This window comes from Echeneis naucrates, chromosome 22, assembly GCF_900963305.1.
Source record: "Echeneis naucrates chromosome 22, fEcheNa1.1, whole genome shotgun sequence".
NCBI classification, from domain to species: Eukaryota; Metazoa; Chordata; class Actinopteri; order Carangiformes; family Echeneidae; genus Echeneis; species Echeneis naucrates.
In genome coordinates this window covers 14,213,813-14,233,378 of record NC_042532.1, presented here as the reverse complement: position 1 = coordinate 14,233,378, position 19,566 = coordinate 14,213,813, and the positions used below count along the sequence as shown (strand labels likewise).

Below are 19,566 nucleotides of genomic sequence, written 5' to 3'. Positions count from 1 at the left end.
AGCAAACATATTTTAATCAGGGTTCTAAAGGCAGGGCTTTTCGAACTGTGACTCTAGGAGGAAGGGGTCAGCTAATTGCAACGTTTGATGTCATGTTTGGTCTCCTTCTTCGTTTTGAAGCAACTGCCTGGAAGCGTGCTCGCTCTCTCACCTTTCTCTCTGCGTCTCTCCCTATGCCAAACACACACACTTTATCGCATGGGCATTCAAATGAAAAACTACAGAGAGGTCTCAGAGTTCTCAATGTTGTAATCTTCATAAAGTCTGTGCTTTTACTTCCTGTCAGCCCTCCTCTCAACTTCAACCTCCAACCTCTCCCTGCATGCATCACTGAAGGTTTCACCACTCCACACAGACCTGGCTGTGCTGAAATTTAAGGATCTTATTCATAATTTACTGGTGTGTGCATGCTCTCTGCAGTCTATCAACAGTATGTCCGTCCTCCATCTTTCAGTCTTCTTGTTAAATATGAACCCCACTTGGACCACAGGTATGTGCATAGCATTCCCACCAACGTATAGCAGGTCAGTCTTCCAAACACACAACCCCAAATCTCTCTGGTTCTCATAATTACTATTTTAACAGCAGCATTAGGGGTGGGGGTGGTAAAACCATATACATTGTAAATTATGTTTGACAAGGTGGGGTTAGTGATTTTGTCGTGGCTTGTCTTTGGTTATTACTCATGCTTCCTCCTGCCATAGATAAGGTCTGCTGGTGGACATACCAAGGTGAGCGCTGGCGCAGGGCCCTTATCGCCAGCATTGATTTAGGGCAAGAGCCTGGTGACAGAGGTCATTGTTAAGTAAAGCTATCCATCATTCAGGTTTGATTTCTGCTCAAACCTGTCTCCAAGTTGTCTACACAGGGATCTGAGGCCACTAGCAGGTTGGTCTGGTGAGAGAGGTGTGGTATGGATGGTCTAGAAAAACACTTTGGGAATTTATTATTATTTTTCTTCCCCGTTTGTGTTGTGGTTATTTTATTTTATTTTATTTTTTATTTTTTATTTTTTTTGTGATGGCAAGAATGTTATTGTTTGATCACAGACTGACTTGTATTTAAGAATAATGTTTAGATTTAATGTGAGATTAAGGAGATACTATGAAATGAATCCCCTAATTATTGTATGGAATCCACAGTGTCTTACATGTAAAGGTTTGAAATATCTATAAAATAATGTGGCCTTGATTTTTTTTTTTTTTTCCACACCAGTAGCTAATTGCTTGCTTTTTCCACAGTTTATTTTGCCACTTACTTAATTCTCTGTGTCCTAGACATTTTCTGAGTATGTGTTTGAGACGCTTCCCTCCATTTAAAATTCAAGGTAGTGACCGAGACTGTGGTAAATAAATTTACAATCATAAATACAGGAGATGAGTGTTTTCCCCCTCTGCAGGGGTGTTTTTTCAGATGTCTGAAGATGGGTATTTATTGCTGTTAATGTTGTTCATGGCCTTCGTGGCTAGGCTTGTAAGTTTTGGCTTAAATGCTCTATTTATCCTGGCATCAAATCGGGGAACTCATACTTTTGGATATGCTATGAGTCATATTATTGATTTGTCATGAAGATTATTTATTGCACTTTTTTCCACTAACTTCTGCAAAAGTTGGAGGCTGTCAGAGATTCTCCTGGAGTGGTTGCATGTAAATGGCTGTAAACTGGCTGTGCTGAATCCTGTGGGATATAGTGCTCCAGCAGAATCAAAGGGCCTTCTTTAGTAATCCAGAAATAGGTAGCAAGGCTTGTGGTGCTGTTCACTAAAACCTTCCAGAGGATAACTTAAGTAGCTAATTACACTTCAGTCTGTAATCAAATCCATGTCAGGTTGTCTGAGAACCTGGATTTGTGTGGTGGATTTCAAGTTAAATACAGGGGCAGCTTAAACATTTTATGGTTCTCTCCTCAAATTAAAGTTTTTTTTTTCCTGCAATCCCCTCTAAAATGTGTCATATCCCATTACACAAATTTGGATATGGTAAATTAGCAAGAAGAGTGGTTATGCTATGAATATGTTGACTTTTTTAGCTTCCTGGGGGTTTGGGGGTGTCTTTAACTCTAAAAAGTTGCCTTGAATTCTCTCCTCTCGGAAGATGATGTGTTTTTGCAATTCAAATATTTGCTCATTCTCTTCACCATTGCAAAGCTTCCTTTGAAGCGGAAGAGTTCTATCAGGACCAATGACAGTGTGAGTGTGCAGCGTGACAGCGCAGGAGGCAGTGCTGGACTATTTCTAACTGCATATTTAAATAGCAAGGAAATTCGAAATCAAAAATGTATGCAAATGACGCATGTTTTGCATGCTGATATTTTTATGATGTGGAGCTTGCATATTCAGGTGGTGCTCAGTACGTGCCTAGCTTTAGCAACATTAATCAGAATTACTTCATGGCTTCACCACATCCTTGATCTGCTTCTAAACAAATGTTTCTGGGGGTGGAAGGCCTGCAATTCTGCAAATTTACTTTTAATCAAAGCTTTGGTTAATGTTTAATTGACTGTTTTAATTGGAAAGGCATACTTAAGGCCTTAGGCTTCATAGGCAAGTGTGTAACCCAGAAAGTCTCAATGCTCCCTTCTAAAGATGATTTTTCTTTATTGCACATTATAGAAGCGCTAACTGCCTGTTCTTTGCATACATATATATATATATATATATATAAAATGAAAAAGGCAGGAAGAGGAAAAGGAATATATATATATATATATATATATATATACACACACACATTCCTTTTCATTTTAAAGAGGAAAGCTCCTTTTTCGCATAAATGAAGGTTTTAGCTGTATTCATTTTATGTAGCACGCATTGTGTGTGGGTGCTCTGAGAATTGCAACAAATCAGGACAAAACCTCTGAAATGGGCCTGAGGCCTGTCTGCACTCCTTAAGGTATACAAAATATGGTATAAAATAATTAATTGAATTGTCATCTGTATGAGCAGCCCTTGCTCTCTGCACCCTATAATTCCAACCTCTTTCTACCCCTTCCCCTCACCACATTTTTTCCCTTCTTTTTTTTCTAAACAGCAATTAATCTCATTTTTAGTCCAATTTCCATCCCTCTGCTGGAGTCAGAGCGAGTCCCCTGTTTTGTTCCTATTTGGCTTGGTTCCTCTGCATAGTCATTAAGGGCCCAATTAATGTCACCCTTTAGCTGAAGAGTGCTCATTTTTATTGGGGAGCTGACAGTCACCGCCATGAGTGCCGCAGTGTAATATGCATTAATTGCCCCGTAACACTGGTAATTACCAGTTCTTCAAGCCTCTCAGTAAACTGTCATGCCCAGACACGACTGCTTTGAAATAGATTACTCATTAGGGGGACCTGCCCTGTTTTCCAATGGAGGCTCACTGGGTTGGCATAAAGACGAAAAAAATCTGATGCTTGAACAAATAGTTGCCAAGAGCAATTTCCTATTACAACTTCCCCGTGACGGCTTTTCTCTTTCTTTCTTTCCTTCTTTTTTTTTCCTCAGATGGCATTCCAGCCGTCACTTGAAGTAAAGATCAGAAGTAGAGTTAGAGGTCCATCACAGATCTTGCTGATAGCAGTTGGTTTGTCTTCTCAGCCTAGTTTGACTCCTTGAATGAGAAAATGCCTTGGGACTTTACTATTCAGCATATTGCCTTAGTTTTAACTGAGTTCCTCTGTGTTGATGTATTTTACTCAGTTTTGTTTTGTTTTTTTTTTTCTTTGCCTTTGTACAACATTGCCCAGAAAGCCCAGAGACTTGGTGTATAAGCACTGCATTGAAATTGGCAGCATTGTTGCTTGATGTGGGGCATTTCAGGGACCCTGTACATAAGATCAAGGCACTGTTGATGTGAAGTTCTTGTTCAAATATTGATGCTAACTTTACTCGGCTCTTGTGTTTGCAAACTGTGGATTCTCTGTTTTAAACATTAGCTTGTGCTTCACAGTTTCTGAAATCTGTTCTGTGTCCCTGGAGAAAACAAATTGATAGTGAATGCAAATAGATGAATTTAAAGAAAGCTAGTGATGTAGTGTGGGTGTCACCATTGCTCTGTGATAAGATATTATAAAGGAGAGACCAAATCAAACAATGTTAGCTATCGCACATCCTCAGCGCAGAAAGGTGTTGGCCTATTTAGTCACGCTAGAAACAATATTTAGATTTCACCACAGCCTTGTAAATGCTTTGAGTGTGCACTGGGCCGATTCCAATCTCTGGTCCCTGTTCTTTCTTTCTTTCTTTCTTTTTTCAGAAGCACTTGTGTCATTACCCATTTACCATAGCAAGGAAAAGAACAGAATGTGAAGAGCAGAAAAAGCCCTCAACATACACACACACAGACAGAATACACACACATCGACACACACACGCAGAGCTTCACAAAGGTGCTGCTTCTGTTTTATCTCCCTTATAGCACCTGCTTCAGGCAATCTGCTCCCACTCGTTTCAAATGAATTTTGTCACGGCCTTTCAGATTCTCAGGCAGCGATGCGCTAATGAAAGGAGATAGTACAATTTGAACTGACCAGGTAGCAGCCAGCAGTGCACAGCTGAGAGCAAGGGATGGGGACACACCCCTCCTTGAAACAAAAGACAAGTCCACCAGCCGCTGATATACCCATTACCCTTCTCATTAATACCCCGCAGACCTTGCTGCGTGAGTGTGTGTGCCAGTGTGCACTTATTTGTGCAGTTATGTGTGGTTTTGTGTTTGTGTTGGTCGAGCACTTTTCGAATTGTTTATGACAGGCCTAATTGGGCTAATTGAAGACATTAAGATTACCTGTCAGCTGTGTGTATCCAGACTCCCTGTCTGTCTGACAACTCCTGACAAGTGAGGGACCCCGTAGCATCCGTCATGATGGAGCATTCCCAGGCCATAATAGGGACAATAGGGGCCACTCTAATTTAATGCACACAGCCCTAGCTGCACATATCAGCCTCCCTCTGAGTGTGTGTGTTTGGTTGTGTGTATGTGTTAAGTATAAGTGAGAGTTGAGGGCTTGGTGCATAGCCAGGCTAATGGAGTCCCCTTTGGCAATGTGACAAAGCGATCAGGAACTCTGAGGGGAAAAGTGAAAGGAGTCTTCAAGTGTTTTAGGACATGCGAAAGAAGGTGCTCGGAGTGATGGCCTTCAGAGTTTGAGTGACAAGAGAGGAGCACTGACATCTGTGTGTCTGTGTCTGTGTGGTTGTGGGCAGTGATCTATACTAATAGAGACAAATGTACTGAACTGGGGACAAACCAAATTGAAGCTAATGGGATTGATCAACCCCCTTTTCAATGTGGGCATGCTGTGTTCACTATAGTATGAGAATACCATTAATAAAAAATACACAATCTGCACAGCCTCATCAACATTTAGTCTATTTTCATTCTAAAAATTTTCATTGAAAAAGGAGTGTTGTCACTGAATTTTTTTAAGTTTCGTAACACTCATAGATCTGGGTTACTAGATCCAAAAAATCAGCATAGTTCCAGTTTCTTAGTATTAGGAAATGTGCCTCTGCATATCCATATCACCACCACCCTCTTTATCTCGCCCTCTCCCCTCTTTCCCCTCTCTCACCTCCTGTGCGGGCATTGTGTGGGGCTTTGCAGTGTCATCGCCATGACAGATCAACGCTGTCAGCCCAGGAGATCCCTCTGTTTGTTTGTTCTCCTCCAAAAGGGGTTAAACTGTCAAGTTGACAACCCACAAGACCCTTAGACTCTGCCCGGCTACCTCTCCCCATCTCTCTCATTCACTCCCTCTGTCTCTCTCTCTCTCCCTCCTCCCTATCCACCTTCATCCCCAAACGAGTGAAAATCAATACCAGATTGCCTGAGGACCACTGTTTGGTGTGGGCTTGACCCCTAGATGTCCCCCACTCTGCTTCTTTCATTACATGTAGCCCAGTATTTAACTTCCATCCTGATCCCTCGCCTAATTAGTTTCGATAAGCTCTGAGTCTCTCTCTCCCGCTCCCTCTCACCCTCCTACTCTCTTGCACGTGCTCTCATGGCGCAAATACGCATGGACATTTTGCTTTCTTGCCCCTTGAAGGGACACTCTAGACAGGGAGTAATAAAAAGGCAAATCCCAACACGCACACAGAAGCCGTTGGCAACTCTTGAACTAGGATTATTGTTTTGTTTGTATAGCAAATTTAAAAAAACTACAATGAAATTAGATTTGTACCAGATCATCAGTGAAAACACTAAGTATATCCTGTGCTCAGCGGTGAGCCTGTTAGCTGCACTTACCCCCTTCCACCGGCTTCCAGCTCCATTTAGCTGTTCCGTCCAGTCACAAAGTAGCCTTTGATATTATGTAGGAAATGCAAGCTGCTGCTTCTTTAAAAATGTCCTAATACTAATCAGGATGAATTGTTGAGTGGTGCATACAGAACAAATATTTCCAGTGTTTCTTTGTTGTTTTTTTTTTTTTTTTTTTTCCAATTTGTGGTCTGTGTGTACATATGTGTGTTTAATGTACCACCCACGTGTCCAGGTGCCGCCCCTACGTTGGCTGGCCCATTGACCACTGACAAGCCCCAACGACATGTTGGCCCCCCTGCTCTGCTCCCCCCCAGGGGCTAAAATTACCCTCAGGAATGTAAACAGACTGCCGAGTAAGCACACGGCTTTCTGTGGCTCTTCGCCTGCGTCCATCTCCAAATCCACTCCCCAAACTGGGAGAGTTCCATTTTGGCCTCTGAGGCCAAGGTTGATGTTGAGGATACCTTCACCTAGCAGTGGCCGGTTTGTCACAACAGTTCTTTGTTCAGTTACAGCACGAATACAGTGTTTCTGTGTCTGGTTGTGATGATCATATTGGTGGACCACAAATGTTCCATGCAACAGCTGAAAAAGAAATATCTTATTTTTCCTTTTTCTCTTCATATCTCATTTCCCCTTTTCATTTTAGCAGACAGATGGGCATTCACACCAATTCATTAGGTGTGTGAGGTAGCTGTAAGCGGTGGAGTCTGGGTGAAGAAGTTCACTGGGCCGAGTGCTGACATGTTGATTTAGTGGTGGTAACACGACTGCACTTCCAAAGGTGCTGACTTGGACGAAAGCCAGGCCTCTTTTTCTCCCAGGGAGACATTGGAGGCCACACTCTAATTTTGGGGCAGGGTTCTGCTCACAGATGCAGAGGCAAGGAGGCCCTACACAACACAACAAACATTCACACCTGCCTTTCCATGCCTAACTTTTTTTTTTTTTTTTTAGATTTATTCTTGGGCTCTTTATGTCTTTATTTTAGTCAGTAACTGGCAGAGAGGCCAGCAGGAAACAGTGACAGAAAGGGGAATGACCTGCAGCTTAGGTCCCTGGCCGGATTCGAACCAGGAACACCAGCACTTCCTGTGCCCAACTTCTGATACAGCTCTCAGTCAGTTGGCAGCAGAATTTAGAAAGATATTTTTGACTGTTTCTGAAATGGAGTCAGTGATATGCTTGGCTTTTTCAGAATGCACATTCAAGTTCCTTTGCAAAATAAAGAATACGTTTTTCCCGTTTTTCTAGTTCTTGTCAGTTCTCAGCCTGCAGCATTTTGGACCAACTGACTTTTAGTTGGGACATCCTGATAGTAAGTCTAATTGAGTAGTTGTTTGGCATAATTTTTGAGACAGGAGGTGCCAAATTTGAACAATATTGCATAAATCTTTTTTGCAATATTGCAACTTAGTTTTTTGTAAGTAAGGTCAAGATATGTTCCTGTTCAAAATGAGCCAACGCAAGATGTAAATACAATGGGGTGTTATATTTGCTCAATGGAAAATAATGTGACACTTCCTGATAAAATTGCCTAAACGGAAGCATAGAGTAAAAAGTATTAATCCTAACACAGATCCCTGTGGATCTTCAAACTGTTGTATACACGGAGGAGTCATTAATATTGCAAAATAACTACAGTAAATACAACTGAAACCATCTAAAGATAGTTCCTTTAATCCAAAAGATATGTTCCCAGGGTCCTTGATAATATCTTGTTGTCTGTAGTGTCAAATGTGTCACTACGATCTTGTCTGTGTTGCATCATGTGCAAATTGGTTAAATGAGTGTTCCTGGGTGCTGTTGCGTTGTGTGGGTGTTTTGCATATGTGGAAAACAAACACACACATCTTGGGCATGCATCCTGTGACCTCTTTTATAAACATGATATCATACATACATACACATACATAACACTGTTCCTGTGTTGAACACATCAGGTTTGCAGCGCCCAGCCAGGCTGACGCTGCCCTGGTGAGGGCATATAGGGTTACAGTACAAACTGTTGTTGATTAGAACTGTGCCTGTAGTGGGGGATCATCCTAAATTGAAAACACATTAGCCACCAGGGTTAAGGGCAGGATTAGGACCGGGGCTGCGCAGGGCGAAGAAAGTGGCAGACACAAAATGGCCGTCCCTCTGCCTGCTTTTGACTACGTTTCCCCAGAGAGAGGTGGCAATTATCGGCCCAGGCTGCAGGGAGTTCAAAATAACAGGTTAAAGGAGCATGTATCCCCCTGACGCTGTTGGTCCTCTCTTGTCTACACAGCCTCCCAGCCCCCAGCCCGCTTGCCTGCCACCGCAGGGAGCTTCCTGTCTCCAAGCAAAACTTAGACATTGGGACTCATCAAAGGCCAGAGGGACTTGCTGGACAGATCTGCAAATTAGCACTGTGGCCAGTGTTTGGCTTTGGAGACTAATAAGCCTCATCTGAAAACAGTGAAAGCCTCAGAGACATGTTTCTTCTGTTATTTTTATTTACCGTATTAGATATAATGAAAGTTATCTTAATTCTCAGCAGTGTGTGCATTTAAAATGTATTTACAGTCATTCCAGACACACAGATGTGATTGCCTCCTCATGATTTCAGTACAGTGCTTGCAGAGCCATCGCCATAATAGAATTTAATAATATCAGCATCAAGTGTTAATGAATCCCTACTCAGTGTGTCATAGCTGAAGAGATAGGCCATTTTCATGATATAAGGGGTCATTACAGAGGATGGGGAGTCAATAACTGAGAAAAGATCAGGTGAGCTCTGACCGTTTAAATGTTAACCCTTACAGAGAGTAGCAGGCAGATAATCATTCTTCCTGCTGCATTCATATTGCAAAGTTTTAAAATAGTTTGTGAGCTTGTTTTGTCGTTTGTGGTGTCTTTGGTCCTGTTTGGACACGAAGCAGACAAAGCCAGACCACACTTTGTTTGTTTTTGCTCCACATCCAAAGCAGACCGGAGTGTGTCAAAGTGCGATGGACCGCGACGCAGTAGATCTGAGAGGGGGCCGGTGCACATTACACACACAACACACACTTGTCCCCCAGATATGTGTTGCTAATGTGGTAGACGACATGCTCAGTTAAGGACCTTAACAAGTTCCAAACACTGATTGAGGCTCCTCCCCTTGGCTTGAGGATGTTTGGGAAGCATGACACTGTACTAATGGATATTAACCAGGACCAAAAGGTGCTCTGCAGCAGGGCAACAGTCTTGCTATGGTGCCATGGAAATAAAAATAAAATTGAAGCTCGTTTGCTCATGGACATAATCATGCACCGGCCAAATTATCAATCGGCTAATTGATATAAGGGTCTTTCAGATTGTTTGTGTGTGTGAGGTGATAAGATTTAGGTTAATGTGAGAGGGTGGTTAAGGTGACAGGTCAGAAAGTGATAATTGGTTAGCGGCAGATAAAGACTGCAGAACTTCATAGTACAGTGATAGTGAGGGATTGTATCAGTACGACAGCTCGGTGGTATTGGTATTCTCAAATGCTCCGTATGTTTTGTTTATACCAACATCTACATTTTGCTGTGAGTCTCATAAAGTAAATATTTGTGTATATTGACTACATTGATTGACTGTTGTAAGTGACAGGGGCATTATACAGATATCACAATAAAGTGTATTTGAGTATTCCTTTTAAAAGATTGAATTTAGTAAGTTCATTTTGTTGTGGGTCAGAGTGCTGAGGGCACGTCCACAGGTCAGGGTTGCTATACACAAAGCACTGAAATCCTCCAGTCTCTTTGGAGGTGTTGATGTCCTGCATGATTTAACTTATGTTAGCTCATGCTAACATAGCCTCACTGCACACCCACTGGGTCGGATCCCCTACAGCCTACAGCATACACATTACGCCCCTACACCTCAATGTTGAAACTACATCATTTACATACAATGCATATACAGAAAACACTGCCTTGTAGAGCAGCAGAGGCGCGCTACATGCTAGTCATGTTTCATTTTCAAGCCCCATCAATAGAAAGCATAAAAATGTCTGGGAGAATTGCGGCTGGCAGAAGATGTTTTATTTCCTATTGTCCCCCTTTCTACCCTAATCACGATACTTGTGTAGGTATGGGTAATGTATATGTGTCGCCTATGGTTGCCATGAATTTGTATTTTACATAGTTGAACAGAGTTGAACTTTTCTTTGACCATAAAGACAAATGGAGAGGTGGGGAGAAAAAATACCGAGATGTTCTATTCTGAGCTTTACTCTGTTAATAGCTTGTCTGTGGGAGGTTAACTCTTCCATTCTTCTCCTGTTATTTATGGACGGTAGGATGTACAGCTTGCAGCAAGGGATTATTTACCTCCCGGTTTGAGGATAACCTTTCCAGGCAGAGACAGCTTTTAAATATCCTATTTGCGTGCACGAAGCTAGTGTTATCAGGATCGTCTTCATCATCACTTCAGCTGACCTGCACCAAACAACCTCTGCAGGGCCATATCACCTGGCATGCAGGCCTGGGTCACAGTCGTCCTCTAAAACTTCACACATACAAACGCATCACACAACCATTTTCTGACCCTGTAAATAAACTCCTATAGGCAGCTGCCTGTAGCACAGACTGACCTCGAAAGAACAGGCCATTAGTCACTAATACACACAGTGTTGTTCTTTTGCTATGTACACAGTTCTTCTGTCTCAAACACAGGGAGTTTTATTCCTCTGTACACCTCAGCCCAAATCCTCCCACTTGCTTTTTTGTCCTAAAAGAAGTTGAGCAGGTTCCATACCTGCATGTCAGGGAGCAGAGAAACGACCAACTATGGCTAATGTTTGGCAGTGCTTTAGTGGCTCTACCTTGTGACCTGATGTATGGATGCTGAAAACAAAGAGATCTTTGTGGGGAGACCTCAGAGACATAGAGTTCACCCTCAGGTAGAGGCTTATGCTGTCTAAATCATTGCTGGGGTTTGTTTAAAATGGGCCTGTGTGGTATGTAAAATGAAGTGAGGGTGTTTTAAAGTCGGGCGTAAATTCATCTTGATTTTATTGATAATTCATCACGTTGTGTAATGTGCTTTGGCAGAACTCTTCGGCCCTTCGGTTTTTGTAAAGCCTTTTCTCACCAAATGTGGCAGATCAAATTAACCTTGATTTGTGCTTTTGGTGGAAACTTTTTCGTGACCTTTTTCAGCCAGATTTCTTGGAAATGAGAGTGAGAAAAAGTAAAGGAAGTAAATTTCCACCTTGTCTCTAGGTTAGAATTTGTACTTCTTGTACTTCAGTTTTAGCAGTTCATTGTTTTATTTGTGCTCTCATTTAAGATGCAGCGATTTCATTCTGCTCTTAGCCCTGCATGAGGTTCGCCTGCCTGTGTGTTTGTGTGAGTGTATGTGTGTGTGGTGGCAAACACTAATAACACTCCCTCTTCTCCATTCAAGGGTTTTTGTTCCTGAGTGCCTTGCTCTCATTAAGCTGTGGTAGTAAGCTGCTTGGCACCTGCTTTAAATGCAACCACCAGCCGCTCATTAACACTAACGAAAGCATGGCTGGCAGCCTCAATCCACGCCCAGGCTCGTCAAGTGGCCCCCTCGCTAAAATTAGCTACATTTCACAAACAATTTCACCAACTCGTTACATAGTTAGGTGTTTATTGGAAGATGGTTGACTGACTCGGTGGTGGTGTGTGTAATAGGCACACTCCAGGTTAAAATGAACCAGCCTACATAATAAACCACCAATTTGCCTACAAATTCAAACCAAATTTCTGTTCGCTTCCTCGAGTCTTGCAACACACAAACTTCAGAGGGACCCTATGGTTGTATATGTGGCTTCGTAGTGTATACTGTATGTTTTTACAGTGTCTGGATGCTGCCTCAAACGTTTCTTTAAACATATAATCTTGTGGCCATCAGACTCAGTCTTGGCCCCTGACCGTTCCTTTCCCCCTCAGTATTATTGTTCCCAGTCTCAGATTTTTACCTCAAGGTCCCGAAAGTATTGACTTATATTAATTTTGAGTAGGGATTCAAAGTCCATTTATTTTCTTTAGGATATGGAAAGGCCTTGGTGACATGGCTCCCCTGTGTTTATAATTTTACTTGTTTCAATTTGTGCTCTGCCTCCCCTGACAGACCTGGACCATGATGTATCATACACCACTGCTTTATCTATTGATGTACAGTTTTAACCTTTTGAAAAGGTTGCCGCTCTTCACTGTGAGCAAAGCGGTCTCTCTTTTCTGTCCTACACTGCCTGTACCTCCCCATCCAGAGCACAGGAACCTCATACAGCACGGCTGCGGAATAAAAAGAAACGCATAGCCCCTTTTCAAAAGTCATCTAATGTAAATGTTTAGGTTTTGCTTCCATAACATTTCCATATTAAGAATCGGCGGCCAAATGCGGCGGTGGACCGTGGAAACGAGCACAATGCTGTAAGGCTGAGCTATGAGTGTGACATTGGGGTGCATCTGTCCTGCTAACATCCAGGGCTGTTAGCTTTGGCCTGTTTGCTCATAGATAAAGCAGTGTAAATCACGCTCTGTAAAAGGGAGAATGCACGGATCGGGTGCAGAAGCATGTACTGCTGCAAGGCCCTGTTGGAGGGATTTGTGAGCGTCTATAATCACATATTTTTTTCATACATGTGTCTTGTCTCTATACAAGTACTGTATGTAGAACATGCACAGCCTCAAGGCCCAGTCAAGACAGTACAGAACACATACTGTATGTCATGACAGCTGATTCTGGCTCTTGCATTTATAATTTATGTGGTCAAAACACCTTGTCCAAGATGTAAGGTCGAACATGTAGGCATTTATAATAATCTCATAAATTACAACCACACAAAAGCCTAAAGAGTCCCATAATTATTATTAAAACAACACCATAGGGTGTTTGAGTCAGTATTTTAATATGCAATGATTGATCACAGGTTCAAGGTTTTATGCACTTTACCTTGGAGCTGAACTTCTGTTGCTCTCTGTGGCCCTTTGGCTAGCTTCCTATTCAAGTCTCCAGAGGCCACACAACATTGTTAACTGTCTGAGGATAGAGTGTCTGGGACCAAAAGCACTGTCAGTCCCCTTATTCTGGTCTTGCATGTGGTAACTGAGGTTCTCTCCATTCAGAGTTCAACTGTGACATGTCTTTATGCATGGCAGCTAATGTTCAAAGAATAGGTATGATCTATATGAGGCAGAGAGAGGCCACCGGTGGCTCTTTGGGGCATAATAAATAGCTTGAAAGATGATTCATTGCCTTTGTGAGAAGGAGGAGTAGTGAAATAGCATTGTGCGTTCCCATTACAGAACTCCATTGTATTTGTTTCTGCACCTTTCAGTAGACTCAACTGTACAGGAGGTACAGTGTCTATGAGATACTCTAGCAGCAAACTGATGAGAGGGAGCGACCAAAGATAAGAACAGGTAAAAACTCTGTACAATTAAAGAGTTACTGTGACGTTTCAGTTGCTTGGTAAGTCATTATTTATAGTACTTAAGAACCTCAAAGCTTGCCAACTAAGGCAAAGTTGCTTTGGCTTTTAAAGTTAATGTGAATGAAACAGCTGGACACTGTTGGACTGGCTAACATTAACCACCAGATGAGGTGTGTTTAAGTCTCGGGCTTTGTGCTGAACTCTGTGTGCTCTGCTATTTGCCAAGGGCTTCCGATGACAGGATCCGGAGGCCTTGGTGAGGAGCTTTGTTATTTCACAGATTATTGTTATTTCACTGCCATTATAATGTGATCGAGTGTGTATCACCCTGTCAAAGAGTTCTTAATCTCTCTGGCAGCTTTTTTGTTTGATTCAACACAAGATTCCTGGATGGTGATCAAAGGAAAATACCAATGTAACCCCGTCTCTCTTAGATCAATCTCTCTAGTGTCCCATCTTTCTATCTCTTCACTAATTTATTCAGATTTTTTTTTCCTAATACCTTCAAATTCCAAAGTCAACAGCCGTGAGCATTTTGCAGATCTGAATTTGAAAGCACCTGCATAGCTCATTGATAGTTTCCTCAGAACTCCCCAAGATGACAGAGGTGAGGTACTAAGAAAAGACTGTTTGGTTTTTCTTTGCAGGTTTGGTCCAGGCCTTGTGATATACTGGTATGGTTTCATAGGAGAGCTTGACTGCCAGAGAGACAGAGGTATCCTGCTCAAAGACTGCTTCCCTACAGACATTGTCACCCTGTGTCATGCCACCCAGCAGGACCAACTGCCACAAGAGCCGGAATAAGGACAAAGAGTGAGAAAATATGAGAAGTGGAGCAAGAAAACAAATATGTAAAGATATGAGGATGAATGGAAGGAAAGAAAGAGGAAGGCAAAGAGGTGGAAAGGGTAAGGAACACTGAAATATACAAGGGCGGATACCACAGATCCAGAAGCAATTTGGTTTTCCTGCAGTGTGAGTCAACTGACAAGAAATCTGGCCTGAACTCAACCTGACCCTCCACCACTGTCTGTCTCTCTCTTTCCATGCCCCAAAGCTACCGCATGTAAATACACACCAGCACGCTGTATATCTGACGGCTCAGGGTCAGACTCGTACCTGTGTGTTAAAACAGTCTTGGAGGCTTCCCTGCTTGCGGTCATCTCTTGGCCCCTGGATGGCCTCTTGCAATGGACAGCCTGGGTGACAGCCACGGACCGAAGCAGGACATAAGGCCCTTCCTTATCACGCCCAAAGCCCTGGCCTTTGTCACTCTTTCCTCCTCCGTTACACAGACAGATAAGCGAGGTGCGGTCTCGGTAGACGCCTGTCTCTCACCTGCGTCACTCAGTGCCCTCTCATTCCCCCTCCGTGGGGGCAAACAGGATCATTTCTGATTAAAGCTGCCCTCACTTTGACCTTTTTCACTTCATTTTAGAAGCTCTTTTAAGGGTTGAAGTTAAGTGCTCACGCCACAACTAAATTTCATCACATTGCATCCGCTTACTTTGTATGAATTATATGTATAAATTAACTTTGTAACACAGCTCCCACGGGCCTCAAGTGCCAACAGTTCTCAGAATGTTTTCATGGTGTTGACTGTAGGACACTTCTCAGATATTTTAAATTGTACTTGCTGTATAATTGTTACAGTGATGGATTTAGTTAATCATTTGCCAACAAAACCTCCAAACAATTTGCAAAGTCATTAAATGTTTCTTAAAATTCTTTGCAATAAATTTAGTTTTCAACCACAAAGTCATTTCTAAAACTGCTCCATACTTATTATGTCCTAAACTGGGTTAGCTAACATTTGCTAACCCTCAAATAGTCATCCAAGTAACCTAAAGTTGGTCTCCAAACAAGGGATTAAAGTATCTGTTGAGCCATATAGTCCATATTAGACTCATACAAAATGTAAATCAGCTTCATAAGTGTGTTGTAGGATCACAGGTTGTGTTCAAGACTACGCTTTACATTTTGATCATTCAAAAGAATTTTTTTGTTGTATATATGTGCATATTAAAAATAAATACGTTTTGATCAAATGTTTTGAATCTCTTCTCATTATGAATTTTAACAACACAAGCTTCACATGCTGCATAGACTCCTTTATTTACAGCCTAAGCTCTGCGCCTGCAGGTACATAGAAACACCTGATTTCCATGTTAAGGTGAGTGACCATCCAGCAGTTGTCTGTTGCACATCTTTACAACCCCAGTACCTTTTATGAGCAGATACTAATGGAAGAAACACAGCCCGGCTAGGGGAACCAGAAGTGAACATAAAGTTGAGTGATGCTTTTAGAGGCAGATATGCACTGCCTATAGGGGGTCCCTATCCTGTTCTCTTCTTTATTGCACACAAAACGATAAGGGGAAGGAAAGTGAAAGGGTAAGGAACCTGCCACCTCCTCAGATACTGTATTTTATAATAATCATTTTACATACACTGCATTTTCACTGTTGCAGTACTGAATTTGAATACATTTTGTTTTGTAGCATTACAGAAGCTGCAGCGCTGAGAATCAACATCCACCTTCGGTCCTGCGTGGAGGTGACTCACAGCAAGCCTCAGGTGAAAAATACAGTAAGATATGCATAAATTGATGTTCCCTACAAAGTATATATATTCAAATCTGACCCAATTCTCTCACAGAAGACAAAGGGATGTTCCTACAGAGAATAAAAATAACCTTTTCTATGTTTGTTCTGCACAGTCATGCACTGCTCACACAGTTAGAGAGATATGGTATGTGGGGGTTAAATACCTCTAAAGTGTTGCTTGATTTGTTGCCCTTAAAACTCTAACCCTCAGCCGGCTCACATCTAGGCCTTGATCCCTCCATGAGGAGGCCAGTAGGTCATGGCGGGGTCGCCAGGCGGCCATGGCTTCCTCTGTCAAACCCCCCCCCCCACTCCATGTGGTACAAAACAACTGTCCCCATGTGTCCAGTTAAACTCGGCCCTATTGCCTGGCCGTGGAATGCTTAGACATCAGTTTATGGCTCCTGTTGGACACAAAAACAGAGCTATTTTACTCGGGGAGGGAAAATTCTCTGTTGAATAAGAAAAGAAAAAATGGAAAACAGCAGATTCAGTTCCCCTCAAGTTTCAAGCCTTCCTGCCATTGTTTTCTAAGATGGCTGTCGCACAAAAGAGGAGCCAGGGTCAACTCCTATAAATTAGGTTCTGCACACAATGCAAACTAAATACAGCTTTTTTTAAACCTACTTCAAAGGCTTGGGCCGACATCACCGTCAGCTGACAAGATTTCCATGATGCAAGTGCAAATATATGAAGAAAAAAAAGGCTCCCATCAGATGGATTTTAAGAGCCAGATGTCTTTATTTTGTGTTTTCCTTGCCCTTGTCTCCCACCTCTTTTTAGATTCATTGTTCTTGTCACAACAATGGGGCACTCAAGTGCTGTCCAAATAAGGCCATTTTGGAGGGCCTGCTTCCTGGGGCCAGGATCAACAGGGCTCTGGAAGAAATTTGATCCTTTAGAGGCACCCTGAAAGAACCAAATTCAAGATGCTCTGTTTGGTTTTTTTATTTTAGTTTAATGGTATGATAATAATATATGAGAATTAAATAATCCAGTCACTGTCAATGAAAAATAACTCTTAAGTATATTATTCATGTTTCTTGCGATATTATCACTGATGAACAACGTGTAAAACAATTTAGTGACACGGTTTTTTTCTTTAGTGTAATATTGCTTACATTTCTTAGATGTGTGACTCCCATGTGTCAGATTTGTTTGATGCAGTTCACAGCATCCACTCTGTCTGGCCTGGGCCCGCAGGCTATTGGAAGTCCACTCCACACTCAGATGTACATCTTGGCCCAATCTCTTCCACATCCTGCTGTTTTATGTCTCTTCAGCCAAGCTGCTAGATAGACCACTGAGACCCAGAGAGTAAGGATGAAGGACAGAACCAGAGTGAGACTGAAGGGTAAGTTCTATCCCTCCACCAGACCACCAAACGGACTTCCTGCACGCTCCTGTGTTATTTATGTACAGAGAGCTCTGGCCTGTTTCTGCCCCAGGCAGCGCAGTGCTTTTTAGTGGGGATCTTCTCAGCCTCCGTCAGCCAGCAAGATATCACAGGGTGGAAATAAATAAAAGTTCTCCTGGAAAACTCAGAGCAGCCAGTTTTGAAATTAAAAGCGGCTTTTTTATATTGTGTTTTTTTCCTGGGCTTGAATAACAGCACTGGAAAAAGGCAGCCTGGCCGTCCTTTTTTTTTATTATTATTTTTAGGATCCTCTGTCTGCTAATCCGATGCTGTTATGTAAAAACAACATTGGATCATGAGAAAAATGGTCTGGAGAGTTGTGGAATGGCGAAGCGGTGAATGTTTGATTGACAGGATGGTATGTTTGACGGAAACTATGGCAAGAATCTACTCAGAAGAACAGGGGGCGGTATGGGGCTAGTTTAGCTGACAGTAACAATGACGATCGTGTATTGCGAAATGCAGAGGAGTTAAAAGGAGGACGAAGAGGTGTTGACTGCCCTTCTTGCTAATTGAGGTACACCATTTAGAGCCAAGCTCACATATAAAAACAGTGTCACTCACTGTGTAATTCATACCTTCAAATAAATCCAGGAGAGATATTTGGAGTTCCTTCCAGGGAGACCTGATACACCGTGTGTATGTGGCCATCTTTGGCCCAGTGACCATCCTGTGTTCAGCCAAGATAACATTTATCAGTTGCTATTTTGCTTGGCAGATAAGATTTTCCCATTTTTAACATTTTAATGCATTGTCATGGATAGAGAGGAGGTGGGGAATACCACAGGCGAACATGGCGAGGCTGGAGGGAGTGTGTGTTTGTGGTTGGAACCACAGGGGTGACAGCCTGCATGGAGGCTGCCGACTCCAGCATCGGCCACTGGAAAGGTCAGCCCCCCTGAGTGGCATTTGGACGACGACAGAAGTGACCCAGAAAGTGTGTCTCCTGTTCACAGCAAGGGTTTAGAGGAGACCCGGTAATGTCCACAGGTACGGGTACAGGCCAGCGTGACGATGGGCGAGGGTGAGGAGAACTGCAGGGAGCAGGAGAGGCAGCACACGACGTATGAGCACAAGTGACATTCTAAAAGATTCGAAAAAAATAGAGCTGTCGAGGCGGTCGGTGGGGAAAAAGGTTAGTTGCGCGAGGTTGGAGACAAAATCTGATTGAGTCAAAACAAACCCTGGCTCACCCCTTCCCTTGTCCTCTATCTGTGAGCATGATAGCCAGATGAGAGCTGTCGCAAGCTTGTTCTTATGAAATGAGTCCACTTAGGAGGAGGAGGTGCAAATGTACGCCAGTGGCAGTGGTCATGGAGATGAGCACAGCTATTATGGGATGCTTGGACCACAGGCTTTGATTGGTGCTGAGAGCCAAAGCGAAATCCAGGACATAATCCAGTTGATAACAGTGCGTCTGGCCCTGCACATTGTGCCGGCCCCCGCACTCATTCAAAAGTACCCTTGCATTTGTCAAAACAAGCCTTGTGATCATTTATCACACCACAATAAATCCTGGCTTCAAATCCGAACGCACAGTTGAGATGACTCCTCCATTATGTACAAACTCAGCTTAATTTTGGAAATCTTTGAAGGAGCAGATGTGATTAGTTATTTTATTGAATTGTTGCCACTAGCAACATAATATTTTTGTACTGGGAAATGGTGAAGGGCAAAGATAGAAGGAGCCGTTCAAGCGGGGAAGACAAGAAAAGGAAGAAGCAGAGGGGGAGAAGAGAAGAACAGACTGACTGGATTTGAGTACTCAAGTATTTTTTTTTTTTTTTTTCTGATCCTTTACAAGTATTTTGTTGAGCCTCCCCTGTGCTGAGCAATTAACTGTTTGGCTGAAAGCATGGTTCCAGCTCCAGTGCTCCTCAGCTTGAGCAATGTGGGCTGTTCATC

At 42.6% G+C, this 19,566-nt stretch overlaps 1 protein-coding gene across 1 annotated transcript in view; it reads left to right on the top strand.

The window, feature by feature from the left end:
* The window catches only part of cdin1 (CDAN1 interacting nuclease 1), a 52,629-nt gene extending 36,968 nt beyond the window's left edge, over nt 1–15,661 (top strand). The window contains exon 12 of the mRNA XM_029494126.1: nt 14,286–15,661. Within this exon, the coding sequence (XP_029349986.1) occupies nt 14,286–14,442 (157 nt within the window). The 3' untranslated portion in view covers nt 14,443–15,661. The remainder of the gene's footprint in view (nt 1–14,285) is intronic.
* The last annotated feature ends 3,905 nt before the right edge of the window (nt 15,662–19,566 follow it).